This window comes from Copidosoma floridanum, unplaced genomic scaffold (assembly GCF_036245765.1).
Source record: "Copidosoma floridanum isolate Cflo_tuat_1 unplaced genomic scaffold, Cflo_Japanese_pri ptg000009l, whole genome shotgun sequence".
In the NCBI taxonomy this organism is placed as follows: domain Eukaryota; kingdom Metazoa; phylum Arthropoda; class Insecta; order Hymenoptera; family Encyrtidae; genus Copidosoma; species Copidosoma floridanum.
Window position 1 is genome coordinate 6,077,005 of NW_028321886.1, and position 18,204 is coordinate 6,095,208.

The 18,204-nt window shown below is 35.4% G+C and overlaps 2 protein-coding genes across 7 annotated transcripts; both read left to right on the top strand.

Moving 5' to 3' along the window:
- Positions 1-923: 923 nt before the first annotated feature.
- Positions 924-6,431, top strand: LOC106636100 (putative ATP-dependent RNA helicase DDX17). 5 transcript variants are annotated; one of them, XR_001338868.2, is made up of 8 exons: positions 924-1,491; positions 1,565-1,615; positions 1,709-2,059; positions 2,211-2,864; positions 2,937-3,109; positions 3,179-3,238; positions 3,663-4,389; positions 5,271-5,345. XR_001338868.2 is itself a non-coding variant. In XM_014348383.2 (8 exons), exons 2-8 carry the CDS (start codon positions 1,599-1,601, stop codon positions 5,835-5,837), a joined length of 1,692 nt encoding a protein of 563 aa, XP_014203869.1. In that variant the 5' UTR covers positions 924-1,491; positions 1,565-1,598; the 3' UTR covers positions 5,838-6,431. The 5 variants fall into 5 exon arrangements, 1 of the variants encoding a protein (XP_014203869.1); XR_001338865.2 differs by having other exon boundaries at positions 3,663-4,578; positions 5,271-5,344; XR_001338866.2 differs by having other exon boundaries at positions 3,663-4,566; positions 5,271-5,342.
- Positions 6,432-7,269: 838 nt separating this feature from the next.
- Positions 7,270-14,856, top strand: LOC106636057 (uncharacterized). Of its 2 annotated transcripts, none has more exons than XM_014348290.2 (4): positions 7,270-7,358; positions 7,789-8,125; positions 9,339-9,834; positions 10,035-14,856. In XM_014348290.2, the coding sequence occupies exons 2-4, from the start codon at positions 8,091-8,093 to the stop codon at positions 11,841-11,843; spliced, it is 2,340 nt and encodes a 779-aa protein (XP_014203776.2). In that variant the 5' UTR covers positions 7,270-7,358; positions 7,789-8,090; the 3' UTR covers positions 11,844-14,856. The 2 variants fall into 2 exon arrangements, with proteins under 2 accessions (XP_014203776.2, XP_089445610.1); XM_089589484.1 differs by lacking the exon at positions 7,270-7,358 and adding an exon at positions 7,654-7,700.
- Positions 14,857-18,204: the final 3,348 nt, after the last annotated feature.

The window sequence follows — 18,204 nt, forward strand, 5'->3', positions numbered from 1 at the left end:
GTTTGCAACACTATTAAATGATAAAAAGTTGATCGATAACACATTAATTATATCACAATTTTGATTGCCTATCTAGTACGACAAAGATCTTTTTAATTGGCGCTCTTGTAATTACTTGATAATTTATTATTCAATAGTAGCTAGTAAGCGCCCCGGGTCAAAAGGTGATAGGCGCTTGTGTTATTATTAATTGATTATTTAACAGAGTGGCCAGTAAGCGCCCCGGGTATTTAGGTGATAAGCGCTTGTGTTATTAATAATTATTTATTTAAAAGAGTGGCTAGTAAGCGCCGTGGGTCATCAGGTGACAGGCGCTGGTGTTATTAATAATTATTTATTTAAAAGAGTGGCCAGTGAGCGCCCCGGGTCATCAGGTGATGGATGCTTGTGTTATTGGACCTTATTTGAATCTCGCGCGTCACCTTTGGTACTAATTTTTTTTTGATCTAGTGATTTCCCACGTCAGAGAGGTTGGGTCCTAGAGAATTCCCAAATCTGGCCGGAACTATATCCCATCGCTAGTGGAACTGTATACACGGCGCATGCGCAGCAATACGTATTATGTATTATTGTATTGAGAAAAAATCGCACATTCCACATTCGACAAAAATAATTATTTTACCTGCTATACATAAAAATATGACAATTTGCAACTGTTCAACATAAACGACAATTAAATTGCAAACGATCGATATCAATTTTGATAGTATAGACACACTACAAAGGGTGGATGAGATACTTTTTATGTCTCTCGCACGACGGTATCAAATTTATTTTTTTTTGCAAAACTGCTTGATCCGACAGTTTTTTACAAAGCGGTTGCAAACGTTGCTAACGATTCCACAGTTTTGGGTATTTTTTTTAAGTCGAAATTAGCAAGTTGCTCGCGGAGTTCGCAGAGCTCTACTACATGAGTAAATATACCTGTGTCTTCTCATTTCGTGACTTCTAGTATAATTCTAGTGAATAGTACCAGATATTAGATAGTACTAATTACCTGTACTGTTCGCTCTTCGATGTCGTGATGTCGTGTTTCTGAGGCTGCCTTTCTACATTTCTGCCATTGTTAATCTTTGCAGCGTGAGCGTACCTATACTGTGTGTTACAGTGTATATGTGTACAAGTTGATGTTGCCAACAGGAGCAGAATAGCAGATGTAGTGGCTATTAGTGCTGTTGGCTGTACAGTCACGCGTGAAAAGGAGTCCATCACAAGACGAGGGATATAGTAAAAAAAAGTCTCGAGAAGCAGAATAAGAACAGCTATAAAGCAACTTTTGGAGAAAGAGACGAGATATCCAAATAGTGTATAAGTGTATGCGTGCATGCTTAAGTTCCTAGATCGTCCCCGATCGAGGATTGTGGAGTTTGGAGAAAGGACTGTTCACTGGAGTGATCGAATTTTAAGTGTCTAACGCGCTCTCCGCCATATCGTTTCATTATACGTTTCATACATACTTATTCCAAGCACACAGAAAAAACCAAATAAGTGGTGAGTGGGTATCAATTTTTTTTCTACTTTATATTTTCACGTATATAATAAAAAAAAATGAAAAATTTTTAAGTGCCGTACAAGTAACAAAAGCTTCCATCAATAACATGGGCCGCTACAGGAGGTAAGCAATTCTATCTACGATATTTCATATGTATTAAAAAATACCCAAGTCATAATAAATATATACTTGATGGTGGTTAAATACTTACTCCAGCCGTAGCCGTGACAGAGACAGGAGAAGGAGATCTCGCAGTCGCTCCCGCAGCCGATCACCTAGAGATAGACGAGGCTGGGGTGGCGGTCACAGGGACAGAGGTGGTGGCGGTAGAAGTGGTAGAGGTCAACCAGGAGCTAATTTGAAAAAACCAAGATGGGATATGAACCGACTAGAGCCATTTAAGAAAGATTTTTACGTACCTTGCGATTCGGTACAAAACAGAGATCCTCGAATCGTCGAGCAATACAGGAGTGAAAAGGAGATCACACTTAGGGGAAAGGGCATTCCAAATCCAGTTTTTACCTTTGAAGAGGCTGGCTTTCCAGAATACGTTATGAGAGAAATCAAGTAATTACAATTTAAACTGTTTTTTTTTTTTTTTATATTGAGCAAAATTTATATCATCAACCTATTCAGAGTACTTTCTATGTCCATTTTTTATCTAAGAAACCGTTAAAAGACAAATTTAAATGAGTAAATTGAATTTGTTTTTCTCCAGACGGCAAAGTTTCAAAGAGCCTACATCTATTCAAGCGCAAGGATGGCCGATTGCCCTAAGTGGAAGAGATATGGTCGGAATAGCCTCCACTGGCTCAGGAAAAACCCTTTCATACATCTTACCAGCAATTGTACATATCAATAGTCAGCCTAAGCTTCTTCGTAAAGATGGACCAATTGCCTTGGTGCTTGCTCCAACACGAGAACTTGCTCAGCAAATTCAGCAAGTTGCTGATGATTTTGGACATTCCTCAGGAATCAGAAACACGTGTCTTTATGGTGGTGCTCCAAAGGGTTCCCAAGCTAGAGATTTGGACGGCGGGGTAGAAATTGTGATAGCAACTCCTGGTCGATTGTTAGATTTTCTTGAGTCAGGCAGAACAAACTTGAAAAGGTGTACTTATTTGGTATTGGATGAAGCAGACAGAATGCTGGACATGGGTTTTGAACCTCAAATTAGAAAAATTATTGAACAAATAAGACCAGATAGACAAACCTTGATGTGGTCTGCAACATGGCCTAAGGAGGTTAAAAACTTGGCTGAAGAGTTTTTAAAAGATTATGCTCAAATTAATGTTGGTTCTCTACAGTTATCTGCGAACCATAATATTCTTCAAATCATTGATGTTTGTCAGGAGTATGAAAAAGAAATCAAGTTAGTCACTATTGTTAAAAATAATGGTGTGCTTATTTATCGAGCGGCTTCATTTATCGATTAATGTTTCAGGCTAAGTACACTCCTAAAAGAAATCATGGCGGAAAAAGAAAACAAAACTATTGTATTTATCGAGACGAAACGAAGGGTTGACGAAATTACCAGGAAAATGAAGCGAGATGGTTGGCCTGCTGTATGTATTCACGGGGACAAGACTCAACAAGAAAGAGACTGGGTTTTACAAGGTAAATAAATTAACTTGAAGTTCAGACCCAACATCAGTTCAGAAGTGGTTTTAAACCTGTTTCCGTTAGATTTCAGGTCTGGTAAGGCTCCTATACTTGTCGCCACTGATGTTGCAGCCAGAGGATTAGGTAAGATCTAGTATATATGATTTGTCTTATGTACACATTGATAAGCTTATTTCATATTGATACTAGAATTTTGAAAAGTATATACTCAGGAATTATTGTTTTATTTCCGTCTTTTCAACTGTCAATGTAATTAACGCTATTTTTTTTTAAACAGATACATGCTTATATATATTTTTTTAAACTTATTTCAATGACAATGGCAATAATAATTATTATTATGAAAATGGTAATTATTATTATTGTTTTTTATTGTTGCTGTTAAGTTTTTCTATTACCTATTATTATCCATATTAAAGAAATAGTAAAAAAAAAAAAAAAAAAAAAAAATTTAAGCTTACAATAAAAAAGTGAATAAAGAAGAATCTGAAGGAAAATGTCAGAGCGGAATCTGGACTAAGAGGCTGGATCTTTGTTTGCATTACAGAGGCACTTTGCGCGCAGGCCCACGCCGGGTAATGCAAATAGCATTCATTGGAAGGTGCCTCCGCCGTCTGTTAGACCGGCGGTGCACCCTGGTTTGCATTGTCTGCGCTGCGGCTGCTGCGCGTGCCTCTAGTCTCCTGCAGCCGTCGGTGCCCAGGGCGCCGCTGCAATGAGTGGCGCACTCTTGCCTTGCTCGAGAGAAAGGGTGAGAGGGAAAGAGAGACGATGGGGGCGGGCCGAGCCGGTGAATTCAAAGGTGCCGCCGGCCACGGTCAGGACGGTGGACCCACGTACGAGATACGAAAGAGAAAATAATGAAATTTAGAGATAGAAAGGAATCTAAAGAAACCAAAAAAAAAGAAAGACGCCGGGCAGTTTGCAGCGATCATCCCCGTGCCATCGTTAGCACGTGGCCCTCCCGATGCCTGGTCCTCTCTGCTTGGCTATCCCTGTGGCCGTCGATGATCGGTCAGCCAGCCCAGCAGCCAGCCACCTACTAACTGGCGTCCCCCAAGCCAAATTGCTTGCTCTCCAATTCGGCGATCAGAGGTTGAGCGACTGGCAGACGACCGTACGAGAACATACTCTGCCTCGCCTTCTCCTCGTACCCGCCGTCTACGCAATTTCTTGCGTAATGGAGTCAGCTCGGTTGCTGCTGTTGCTACCAGCCTGGCTTGTGATCTACTGAGGCCGTCTGAACGACGGGACAACACGCAAAGTCGATCAAGGTGACGGTGTAGGTGTCACTGCTGACTTCTGACGCTTCTCTCGGAGGCGTTTCAACGCCAGCTGCGGGGATAGGATTCCCTCCCTGCTGTCGTCACCGCCATCATTATCGTCACTTTTGCAGGCTTCCCTCTCTCGCCCTACTGAGGGGGGACCCGTATTTTCTCGATTAAATAACTGTAATTCAAAAAGTAATTCACAGATGATTGACAGATTATTATTATTGAAACATACCCGCAGGTGTGAGAATGCAAAACACGATTGACTGAGTGAATGAAAGAAAACGTGTATTTATAGTCAAAAAGATCATTTCTGATTATTGCCGCACGAAGTCTTGAATGTTTCGTCAAAATTTTTTGCTCTCATTCATCAAGTTAACTGTATCCATCTAAACTATTCATTTTCTGATCATAAGCAAATGCAAAACTTGATATTTTTATTATTACACTATAGGACTTCCACACACATACACACATCTGTGCAGATTAATCATTATTTTATCAAAATCTTTTAAGTTTTCAAAAATAATAACGATTTTAAATAATTGGTATAAGGTAGAGCAAATTTTTTCTTCTCAGTCTTTTGAAATTATTAAAACACATTTATCTATGCACAGTCAGTTGTCTAATCCCAGAAACTCTATTTAAATAAAATGTAATGTCTGAATGATTGGAAAAAATTCAAAATTAAAAGCAACCTCACACTCATTGGCATATATCACATAAACTTTTATTACGAGGCAGAAAAACGATTATATCAAGTGTTACAAAATAATGTATTTGGTGGAAATATGATTATATTTGTAAACAAATATGATTGCATTTAATAAACACAGCGATAAAAAGTAATGAGTACTACAGCGAGTGGCTTATGCTCCTTTCAGATGTTGAAGATGTAAAATTTGTTATTAACTTCGATTATCCATCATGCTCGGAGGACTACGTACATCGGATTGGGCGAACTGGACGCCGACAAAAAACTGGAACTGCTTACACATTTTTCACCCCAAGCAACGCTGGCAAAGCGAACGACCTGGTGCAAGTGCTAAAGGAAGCCAATCAAGTGATCAATCCTAAGCTCTTAGAACTAGCTGACCGAGGTGGTGGTTACGGCCGGCACAGGGGTAAAGAGAAATCTAAGTTTCGCTGTTGTAGTACAATTATTTTAATTTTGTTACAAACTCAAACTCTTGGTCACAACTAAATATAAAATATTAATTTTTTTCGCAATAAAAACATGGAATGTAATTTCAGGAGGAAGAAACCGATGGCGATCGAAAATTGCTCGGCGCGAAAGAGATCGCAGTTTATCCAGAAGCAGAAGTCGTAGTTTAAGCAGGGAACGAAATGGCAAAGGACGAAGAAGCTACAGCCGCAGTTATTCGCGAAGTCGAAGTTACAGTAGAAGTCGAAGTCGTAGTCCTCTGAATAACCGTTCAGGCAAACATTAAATAATGTTAAAAAGACGATTTGGTTTTTTTTTCTATTGTTATCAGCAGTTGCTACATGAAATAAGTAATATGCTGTCAAATATAGGAAAAAAGAGAAACAATTATTCTAATAGAGGCAGAAGTTCGCTTTTGCTCAAATTGTGGATTAGATAAACATTCATTAATACATCATTGTTTTTTGTGAACGTGATAATCGTCATTATAATCATTAACGTCATAATCATAATTAATCTTAGTCTTTTAGCAGTCATTTTGCCAAGGACTTGAATTATTCACTGCTTCTGTTTGTAAGCATGTCTTTATTTTAAAACTGTAAAACATATTATAATTACATTACATGTAGAAATGTACATTAATTTTTAGCGCAATCATAACATAATAGAAAATTCATTTCTACATGACATGCATATTTATTTTTTGCTATAATTAGGTTGTGGGAATCATTGTACAGTACCATAAGAAAAGCACAGACCATAAATACAATTTATCACTTATACACATTGTAAAAAATACAGCGTCTTATTATTTACGACCCCATAAAAAAATTCCATTCAATTTTTTTCACACGTTACTACTGTTTAACTTTATATTTTTCGAATTCTTCAAAATCAATGATCAAACGATGTTACAAATTATATGTTTCGTGATAAAGGACGACATAAATTACATCACGATTTCTGAAGGCAATTTTCGTCATTAATGGCTTTTAGTTTGACACAATTAATACTTTCTTCTTAGAGCCCTTCTTTAAATAATAATTTATTCATTTCAATCATAATGTTGAATAGAAAAATCAAGAAGAATGTTGGTGACAATTATCTGTTTCAGACATCCAGTCTGCAACTTTTTAAATTCGTCACCTTATATGTTCTCGTTTCCATTGACAAACAGCGTTTCAGGTTCAATAAAATGATGTACAGTATTGAGATTTGCAATTATTTCTTGTACACGTCCTTGCTTACAGTTGCAATTTTTTAAGCCGTTTGCTGTGCATTTAATTTTTATTCAAATACTTATACTTTAACCAACCAAGAACTTCCAGGGGAAAATGCTAAAAAGCGGGTAGTGTGTAATGGTGTAATGTAAACAAATTAAATACACGACATACGCTTAACCTCGAGATACGAGGGTTGAAGATTGAAAAGAAAGAATAGAATTAAGAATACTTGAAAGAGAAAAAAGAGGCGCAGGCGTCGCGCAACACCGCGGATTCGCGGATAGCGGCCATCATCGGTTCCTCTCGGAAAGTAACCAACCAACCAGAAGGCGAACGGAAATTTCTAGCAGCTGCCAGCTTCCGGCTTCTACCCGCGGCGGCCGCGGCCGCTGCGTTCACACACATACACGTACATATATATGTACGAATACACATATCGGCAGCAACAATATCAGCTCGCTTAGCTTTCGTTACTTTCGTATAGCTCAGTGCTGCCTGCCGCCTGCTCTGCTGTGCTGCTGCGGTCTCTGTTATCCAACTCTGCATGCTGCAACTCCTTTTTTAAGGCACTCTCATCTACAAGGGTAAGGTTCTAAAATTTTATTCTGTAAGTTATATACTAGCACGATAAGTACCTAAGTCGGATTTCAACGTTTAACGTGCGATTGCTGCTTGGCTATCTTACCGTATCACAACGAACTATCATTGCAATTACTTACTTATTACCTTAACTCGCGAAAGTTGCTTGGAGCGGCTTGTAAGTGTCTGAAGAGTAAAATTTAGTGTCTGAAGAGTAAAATCTGAATTTTCTGATTTCTCTGGAGCAGCCGCTCAAACAAGCAAATATACACATATAATATGTATAACACGTAGTAAAACTCCCGGAGTCCCGGAGCAAGCAAATCTCGCGAATAAACTCAACTTACGTAAGAGTTGTATGCTTACGGGGTATATAATAAGTACATAAGTAGCAATAGTGATATACCAAGACGTGTGTACTTATTATTTTTGCAGAGTTCGCAGAAGGCCGCCCGTGGCAACTCGTCGTATGATATAGACACATAAAATTACATTAGGCATATACGTAAAGCAGATAGAGAGAGGGGACACGTACAATCCATTCGCTCAGCTGTCCTACTTTTTGCCGAGAGGGTCTCACGCGTGTGGATAAATAATATATTTAACAGCTTTAACGAAGATTCCTCTAACAATCAAAGTATAATAACCGAGTATATAAGTATATCAAAGTGAGTAGATAAGTCGACCAACAGCCTGTAGCAGCAATTAATCTACTTCGCTCTCTCAATTCCTGCGAAATGTACGCTAACTCGTGCCACGCCAATCAGAGCTCGTGAGTAATATCATTATTGTTATTGTTATTTGCAATCAGCGGTTTCAATTTTCCACGGTTATGTAGTATTTTACAACAGTGTCGCGCATCAAATCAATATCGCTCCTCTTTTAGAAAATGAAATTCCAGGGTCGTAAAAAATCTAGTAGCACAAATAATTACATACTTGAATAAATAATGAATAATTATCCATTCAAATGGTTGCATCCGTATGACTACCTAACTACGCATCTGAATATTATTGTACAGTTAAACAGTAAAAGTAACATGGAAATATTGTATAGACAACAGATGTAGAATATACATCAAGGGTATATAGATGTATACAATACAGAGTTCAGAAAGTGCTAAAATCAATATTCTTACGCATGCACGAAGATCACAATTATCGCTCGTACAATATATTGACAGGGTACGTGTGTGCATTATATTTGGTTCCTAATTTGATACAAACCGGTGCCTGACATTCGCTATAATCCGCGATTTTTCCATTGAAGCCTAAACATGCATGCAGAGCTATCTAACACAAGTTGGTTCATGGAGGTCAATTGACATGGCCGTACCTACACCTCTCGGTTTCGTGCTGCAGCATTTTTTCGTGCGACTAATGCCAATTCGGAGCAACGTTCAATAACAATTGAATGATCATCCGATTTCCAATCTTTCTTCAACTTTTTGTTCGTTTCTTTTATTGCGGTACCTACTTATACAAAGTTCAGCTGATTTACACGCGTAAGCACGGCCATTTTGTTCGTGCCTACTTTTGTACAAAATTATAGATATATACTTATATACGCGTACGTGGAAAGAATACATACTTACTCTAGAGTTATATTAAATCTATTTGAGGATTTATCTTGTTTTTTTTGTAGATTTTATATCTATGCAGTCTCTCAAACTAATGAAACAAAATTTATCATTCTGTACTTCATAATAAACGCTTGATAACAGGATGAAAATTTTACTTACTTTTTTATAAAAAATTCTTTATTGTATTGCACATGCAGTCATAGACACTGCGTTAATAGAATCATACATCAGTTTAGCGTACTGAAATATTATAAGGGCAGTAGAATAGCTGTGTGTAATTTTATTTTAAAAAGAAAAAAAATTCGAAATATTTATAAAATCATCGTAGGTGTAGAGTTATTTCATTAGAAAAATTTTTTTTAAATTTTACAAAAAGAATTGATGATTATTGTAACAATTTTAGGCCTAGAATAAACAGAGAATTTAACAATCGTAAAGGTGGTAACAACACCTACTGGAATAGTCACCAACAGCAGCAGCAGCAGCATCAACAACAACAACAAATGATGTTGCATCAATCTCAAATTGACTTCAAAGGAAATAAAAAGCTAAATCAGAAAAAATCTCCAGGAGATCTTTTAAAAAAACCAAACTGGGACATCATGAAACTACCGATCATTACAAAAAATCTTTATGTACCCCACATGAACATATTAAGTCGCACCACTGATGAAGTTGGCAAGTATTACCTGGGAAAAGAAATAACGGTCAAGGGAAACAATACGCCTTTTCCTATTCAAGCCTTTGAGGAAAGCAACTTTCCAAATTATGTCATGGAAGAAATAAGAAAACAAGGCTTTGCAGAACCCACAGCAATTCAGGCTCAGGGCTGGCCAATCGCTCTTAGTGGTCGTGACATGGTCGGCATTGCTCAAACAGGATCTGGAAAAACATTAGCAGTACGTTTATTTGATGTCATATTTTTTTAATCTATAAATGTTAAAGGAAAAAATTACAAGCATAAATATCTTAATTTTAGTTAATTTTTTTACTTTGGACTACATATAGCTTTATTAGGTCATTATATGATAAATCACAATTAAGTGTATGTTCCTTGTTCACCATTAAAAGAGTAGTTAATGTAACTTTAAATTTTCAGTACATGCTCCCAGCTACTGTTCACATCAATAATCAACCGCGACTGGGCCGCGGCGATGGACCTATTGTTCTCGTTCTTGCACCAACTCGTGAATTGGCTCAACAAATTCAAAGCGTGGCCAGAGACTTTGGCTCGTCGTCCTGCATCCGTAACACGTGCATATTTGGTGGATCTCCTAAAGGCCCGCAAGCACGGGACTTGGAACGTGGTGTGGAAATCGTCATTGCTACACCAGGCAGGCTTATCGATTTCCTCGAACGGGGTACCACCAACTTACGTCGCTGCACTTACCTAGTCCTCGATGAAGCTGATAGAATGTTGGATATGGGCTTTGAGCCTCAAATTCGTAAAATCATTGAACAAATCCGACCAGACAGGCAGGTTCTCATGTGGTCAGCCACTTGGCCAAAAGAAGTTCAAGCTTTGGCTGAAGACTTTCTTACAGATTACATTCAGATAAATATCGGTTCGTTGACGCTTGCTGCCAATCACAATATTCGTCAGATTATCGAGATTTGCCAAGAGCACGAAAAAGAATCAAAGTTGACAAATCTTTTAAGAGAAATTACCTGCGAACATGGAAACAAGACCATAATATTTGTCGAAACCAAGAAAAAGGTTGATGACATTACCAAGGTGATTAAGCGCAACGGCTGGCATGCCATAGCCATTCATGGTGACAAATCCCAACCCGAGCGTGACTACGTTCTTGCTGAGTTCCGAAGTGGAAAGTCAATGATTTTGGTAGCCACCGACGTGGCTGCTCGAGGCCTTGATGTCGAAGACGTCAAATATGTAGTTAACTTTGACTACCCTAACAGTAGTGAAGACTACATTCACAGGATAGGTAGAACAGGCCGCTGCCAAAGTGCGGGTACTGCTTATGCTTACTTTACGCCGAATAATGCGCGTCAAGCCAAAGAACTCGTCGCCGTTCTCGAAGAGGCTGGCCAGTCCATTAACCCACAACTTGTTGATATGGCTAATTCTCAAAGAAATCAGTATGGCAAAGCTCGCCAGCGTTGGAACGTACGTCCGGGTCCTCCTGTTGCCAAGGAAAGCCACCATCAAATGGGAAGTCCACGCAACAATCGCATTAGCCCGAACCAAAATAACTGGCAGAATAATTTTAATGGACAGTGCCAGAAACTAACCCAATCTACGTTCAACCGTTCCATGTCACGACAGCAAATGGGCTATCAAAATAACCGTCCCAATGGATATCAAGGCAACTATCAGCAGCAACAGTCTTCACCTCCTAATGGTCTTCAAACGCAATCTCAACAGCAGCAGCAGCAGCAGCAAATCATGCATCGCCATCCTCAGTCTCAACAACCGATGCAGCAGCTTCACAGGCAGAACAATTACCAAACGACTGGTGCTAACAGCTATCAGCCAAATACAAGTCCAAGCCCTAATTCTTATGGACAGGGTAGTATGAACCAGCCACAGCAGCGCTACCAGAATTACAGTGGAAATGGTTACCAATCCAACAACAGTCGATACAACAATCGACAGAATAATTATGCTAATGGTCAGCAGAGCAGGCAGCAACAACAACAGCAGCAGCAGCAGCAACAGCAGCAGCAAAATATGTATTCAATACCCCAGGCATTTGTTATGCCTTCGGCCGCCCATGCTGCCGATACCAGCATTCAAAATTTGGTAAACAACAAATTCTTCCAAACTAATCGGCAGCCACCAGCCACCGCCAACCCGTGTGCTTATCAATCTGCAATGGGTTACAATCAGTTCCAAGCTGTTTCGCCTTATGGCTATCCCTATCCACCTACTCCAGTGCAGCAGTGATGCCTTGCTTAAAATTGAGCAGAGCAGTTATATTACTCTATTCTTTTTTTTCTTATCAATATGAAAGGTGGGTTTGTCATATTATCTAGAAAAATACTAAACACAATTAAGATCGTGAGCCCATTTTTCGAATTCAATTTAACTATCAGTGTAACTGAGTATAAAATGGCTTATAAAATTTCAATTACTATATTCCCTGCCAATATTGTTGAATGTAAGATATTCTATGGTAATTTTCTCTGCAACGTTTTCTTTCAGATCCTTGAATAGAATTGTGTCTGTCAAAGAATCGTTATCTGAATCTTTACGATGTGTTCTTTTTAGTACATTTTCAACATCTTTAATAGAGTTGGTAATTCATGTTTTATAGAGCCTCATTTTTTTGGCTTTATCTTGTATTTAAACAATTATGTTTATTGTTGTCGAATACTAAATGCAATGGGTAATTAACATTAGTAATTCAGTTTGAAATCTTTTACCATTAACGAGTTTTTCTGATCATTCTTACTCATTAAAAAGTGTGCAACTCTCATAAATATTGCATGTATCGCTAGTAAAAAAAAAAAAAAAAAAAATATTTTGAGTACATACGTATTCTTAGAGTTTAGCTCATATTACCTGCTAACTTGGCACTGTGCATAGTATCTTTGATCTCTCGATCTTTCACTAAATAATAGCATTATGAAATTGGTTCTATTTTCCTATAATAGGTACATGCAGCATTGAAAAAACTCGTTTAGCAAAATTATCCATTGCTTTCATTTTTGTATTATTATTTGTTTCACTCATTTTCACCTACAATAATTTTCTGAATCACGCTTTCTAACAGACGTAATTGAAAATATTCTTAAATCAACGTATGATAATAAAAGTTTATAAAACTGTAAGAATGGTAAAATTTAAGGTAAGGCGATCAATTTTCCTAAAGTGCACAATTTTATTTTATCTTAATAATTATTCTCCAGTCAAGTTTTAATGTAGGGGCTTAGATAACTAACGTTGGTATAATAAATATCCTTATATGTTACTGTATTAATATTAAATATGGGTCATAATCGCAAGTGAGTAATTATTATTAAAAGTATTCTCGTCTTCATGAGAAATGCTAATGTAATTATCTTGCAAACAAAAAATATGTATACTAACTGTATGCTTTTCTGAAATGCACGAAACATATAGAAGGGGAACGTGGATTATAGTAGTACTTTATAATTTATCTGTAATCTGTCGAATGTATGTCTAAGACGTGAATAGGCGATGCTCTTTATTTTTTATTGAGATACATCAAATTTTCATTATTTATCAAAATCTCAATTTTGAAAAAAAAATTTCTTAATAACATACTAATAGCATGATGACTATAACAGCTTTTTAAATGAATATTTGAGCTACTTCATTTCTACTTTAAATCCATTTAAAAAATCGTAAAGGGCGTCGATTCTTTCAAGGTACAAATAATTATAGAAAATGTGTTTTTCTTTAGATAATTGGAATGCCGAGTTATGTGCTGTAACATTTTATTTGTTACGTTTTCAAACAATACAGTATTTAATGAAGATGTGAAAGATAAAATAACGTATATTACAAGAATTCAAAATTTTTTTTTTTCATTTTTATTATTAATTTATGTACAAAATCGATTATCGTTGCGTTAATTACCAATCATTTTTTAAACATATACTGGTAAGATAACTAAAATATTACAGCACGTACGATAAGAAGTAATGCTGTTAATAAAAGATTTAGCTTATCAAGCGAGATGATGAATAAAATTTAAATTTAAAGTGCTGAGTAGTATGCAATAGCAGAAAGACGACGAAAACGCTGTGTAATAAAATTGCGAAAAGGGCTTTTTAACAAATCATTACCAATGCTGGAAGAGTTTTTAGTGGGCAAAATAAGGGAAAACTCGACTTCTGCTGGATATATCAAAACGATTTGAATAAGCAGACGTATGTTACGAGCAAATTATCGTGAATGTTTCTTGCGCGACTATCGATTTAAGTTTTAATGAGCGTATTAAATTATAACGGAATCGTTATTTTATGATGCAAAGGTTTCGATCTAAAATGCAAGAAGAATAAGATAGAATTAAAATACAAAAAACGCGTTTCATAGTTTTTTTGTGGCTGTGCGTTAACTGAAGCAAAGCTCTCAGTAATTTATTTTTATGATATAGCGCTCTTGTTGATCCGACACGAAGTAATAATTTTTTTTTTAACCCTGAACAATTATCATAAATCTTTTTTTTTTTTTTTTCGAAATTAAAAATTAAAATTTATTGAGTGCAAGCATTCACCATTTGCCCGACAATATACTTACTATTATCAATTAACGTTGCTTTGCAATCAATAATTTCCAATATCCCGGAGAACTATTGGAGGTAAGATACTTCACTATGTTGAAATGTTTAGTAAATTAAATTTTCTATTATGTAAATAACTGAACAATATTTATTAAAAATTACTATGGGTTGAAATTTCTAAGAGAAAATTTGAAACCTCAACAGCTTATGCTATGGACAGTCTCACATTACTTCGTTTTTGTCGTTGATCGTTACATGCCAACGATTACTACAGATCAAATCGTTGTCATGTTTATTACATTTTATATAAATCCATGGTGATTGTTCTCTTTGCGTAAGTGAACACCATTGATGCAAACAATTATACTTATAATTAAGTATAAATTATCACGAAAGCTCTCATTTTTAAGAATTTTTTTTTTTTATTATTATTATTACTACTTGTTCATATACCAGTGCGCAGTGGAATCGGGGAAATTAAAGAGAGCCTTGTTTCTCATACGCGTGAGTTACATATTATGCGTCTGTTCGTATAAAAAAAAAAGTTTCTACATTATGATAACGTACTGAAACACAACGTTCTGTCTTTCTTTTTCGCAAGCTCGAAACGCACAGATATTTAATAGTTAGATGCACTCGCGCAAAAATAAGATCCTCGACGGAATGTATACTTTAGCGAGATGAAGGAGAAAAAAAAAACAATAAAAACCTAGTGTTTTCACGAAACACGTTTGCGTGCACCCTTTATAGAAGTTGAAAAAAGTTTTCCAAGAAACGGCAACGCTTGGACTTGAAAATACGAACGCCCGTTTGTCGTTACTTTAAACGTAAACCAATTGTTGTTACTACTATGAATTTTTTTTTATTATTATTATTATTATTTTTTTTTTTATTACTCTATATAATATATCGTATAACATGAGTGTCACTCTCGTCGCTATCGTCGTTTACGTTTCTTCCGAATTTTCAAACGAGCGAACAATATAATAATGGTAATGGTGTGGGAAACATTCGTTAAAAGCCCAGATGAAAATAATGCATGCCAATGGAGCAGCGTTCGATATAATACAATTCTATACGAGTATACGCAAGGCCTTATTCGTTATAGAAACGGCATGGGAAAAAATACGTCATGATACTTCAATTGAGCCGCAAAGTTGACACACGAATGACAATGGTCGAACATAATATGTAATAAGGGCTTGGACCCTGTATTACGACCTTAATCAACAATGTAAGCGGTGACAATGAAGGGTGCGCGCGTATTTCTGTGATATGTATGGCGTAGCATTATTTTAAAGTCGAAAGAAAAATATTACGAAAAGCAGAACGAGGAGAAAAGGGGTTGAAAAATAAAATAAAATAAATAAATAAAAGTAAAGGTTAAGAGCAAAATAATAATAGTAATAATATAGTAACTTACCAATGCTCTTGTGCGTCCGTGCGTTCGTAATAAATAAGCGTAAGGCTGAAATGATGCGTCTCGTCGTTTTCATCGAAAATAAGTTCGAAAGTTTTAACTATGTGAAAGAAAGCGTTTCTTAGCAGCTGCAGGCATTCAACAAAGCGTATCAAAAGTATCTCAAGTTTATAAGTATTTAAATAAATGAATATACAAACAAACAAGTACAGGCACGAAGCGACAAAGTGACAAAACACGTACGTAAAAAAACGTCATTACTGCAAGCGTTATATATAAATATATATTATCCTGAAATTTCGAATTTGTCGTGTGCTGTGTTTGGGTGAGGTTTAAAGAGAAAAAAAATTGAGGAATAATGCATCAAACGAATAAATACAAAACATTTAACGGTGAAATGTAAAAAGCGGCCAATCGAATTCGCTCTGTGAAATACACGATTAAATATATGTTAAATTACTAATCCAAACAAAATAAAGGCTCCTCCGATAGGCAAACGAGATAGATAATCGGCCAGTAAATGGCTGTTTGGCTATTAAGTTATGTTTACATGCGTTTTTATAAAAATTCTCGACATGTTTTTTTTTCTCTTCGATAGTCCGATTTTGTGGGATAGAAAAAGTATTTCGCATAGTTTGGATTAGTTATTTAACATGTATACTTAAGTTATAGTTTCAGATGAAAAGTGGGTAGCAAAATAATGGAGATAAAAGAGAAATTCATTGCGCCTATCTCGTTCTTCTCTCTCTGACATTATTTAACAATGTTATATACGTTATATTCTAAATCGCTAAGTGTATGGACAAAAATTAAAGCAAAAGCCTATTGTGATAAAATACACTTATGCCACAAAATGTCCAAGACGAGGCTATAAATAAGTGGTGCAAAGTCCTCCGCTATATATGTATACAAATATATATATATATTTATATATTTATGTAGTCATATATCTCGCGTTTATCAATCATGATGAAATGATCATGACTATAATAATAATAATATCAATGATTATTATACTTGAAAACGCGATCAAGTTTCAGACGTTTAATAATATTTTACGCTTCGTTACGTTATATGTATTTTTTCCCCTACAAAAACTCAGAGGTACTCTCACCTTACGTCTTGACTAGAATCTATTCTTGTTGTTTACCTAATTATTGTCAATCTTGCCTTTTTTTTTGTTTTTTTTCTAGGTAATTGAAATAACTGTTACTTACAGGGTCAATAATTACGAAAACTTTTCTTACACTAAGGTAATGACTCAGAACAGAAGTACAAATTTTACAATAATACCAAAATTTGTACTAACGTTAAATTAAAAAAATTCTTATTGAATTTTCTCTTTAAAAAAAAAAAAAAATTTTTTGTCATTATGCTTGATAAAAATGATACCTTGTCTATGCATAAACTAATACGTTTATTTACAATATATTTATGATTTGCTTCAAACCGATGTGTTGTATAATAATTAAATTTAGATGAGGCGACAATTGCGTAAACAATCGATAAAACCAAGTTTTCATTATTTTCATCAAAGTTAAACTTTTGTTTTGAAACAAATATATCTTAGTTGTTATGTTATAATACTATACCAAATGCTGTGATAATTACATAGAAGAAAAAGTTCTATGAGAATTCGTGCAAAAATATTTGCAACTTTGAATACTAAGTATTACTGCATAGAGAAAGATGTATTATTTTTTTAATATTTAGTAAAGGCAATTAAAGCTTTATAAAACATGTTAATATCAAATAGTTTAAAATTGAAATGTTTCAAACACTGAAGACTGAATTTTCCGTTAAATTTTAAAGTTACGTCTATAAACGTGAGTTGTACACTAATTTTCAAGTTTATGTGCTTTTAAATTCAACTGATTTTTTAGTAACAATACGAACTTTATTTTTAATAATAACCGATAAAAATTGATTGTCATAGTTAAAGAGAATATAAAAATTTGAGACAGTGCATAAATGTATTTTGTTTACGATTGTTAGAAGTACGCATCATTTTGAAATGAGAAATTTTTTTAGTATAACCATAAAGAAAGTTCAACGATATTTGTAATTTATTAAACAGCATTTCGATTCTTTTACACACTTTTACAGTAAATTTTCGTATGCATTTCATTTCGTCGTAAAATATGTAATAAAAATACGTTTCACTTGGTCATCGTACTTTTTTATAATAACAATTTATACAACTTTCAAGTTTCACAATGATGATACTAGATGTTTATTAGTTCACTAACACCGAAAAAAACATTTCAGTTTTTTCTAAAGGCTGTTGAATACATTACGATTATACTAAAACATTTCGAATAATTATTTTAAACTGATGCCGTGTACTTTCTTAAACATACGTATTACGATTTGTGTGACTGTTGATAGATAAAAATTAATTTTTCCAGCTTTTTATCGTAAAAGGTAAAATAACGAGAAATAATCTTGATAAAAGGTCGCCCATTAAAATTTTTTTTGAGATGAAAGACGACACGCCAGATTCTAGTCAAAATTAACATTTAAAAAATATTTATTTAAGCCTCGCAATGACTTTAAAGCGTATAATTTTTTTTTACTCTCTTAGAAGAATCTTTGAACTATTACCAGTAAACAATACGGTGAAAGTTTTCAAAGTT

Coding starts and splice junctions, on each gene's coding strand:
- LOC106636100 (XM_014348383.2), top strand. Junction 2,865..2,936: donor GAGTATGAAAAAGAAATCAA/GTTAGTCACTAT, acceptor TTAATGTTTCAG/GCTAAGTACACTCCTAAAAG. Junction 3,110..3,178: donor AAGAGACTGGGTTTTACAAG/GTAAATAAATTA, acceptor TGTTTCCGTTAG/ATTTCAGGTCTGGTAAGGCT.
- LOC106636057 (XM_014348290.2), top strand. CDS start 8,091: ATGTACGCTAACTCGTGCCACGCCAATCAGAGCTC. Junction 8,126..9,338: donor TGCCACGCCAATCAGAGCTC/GTGAGTAATATC, acceptor TAACAATTTTAG/GCCTAGAATAAACAGAGAAT. Junction 9,835..10,034: donor GATCTGGAAAAACATTAGCA/GTACGTTTATTT, acceptor TTAAATTTTCAG/TACATGCTCCCAGCTACTGT.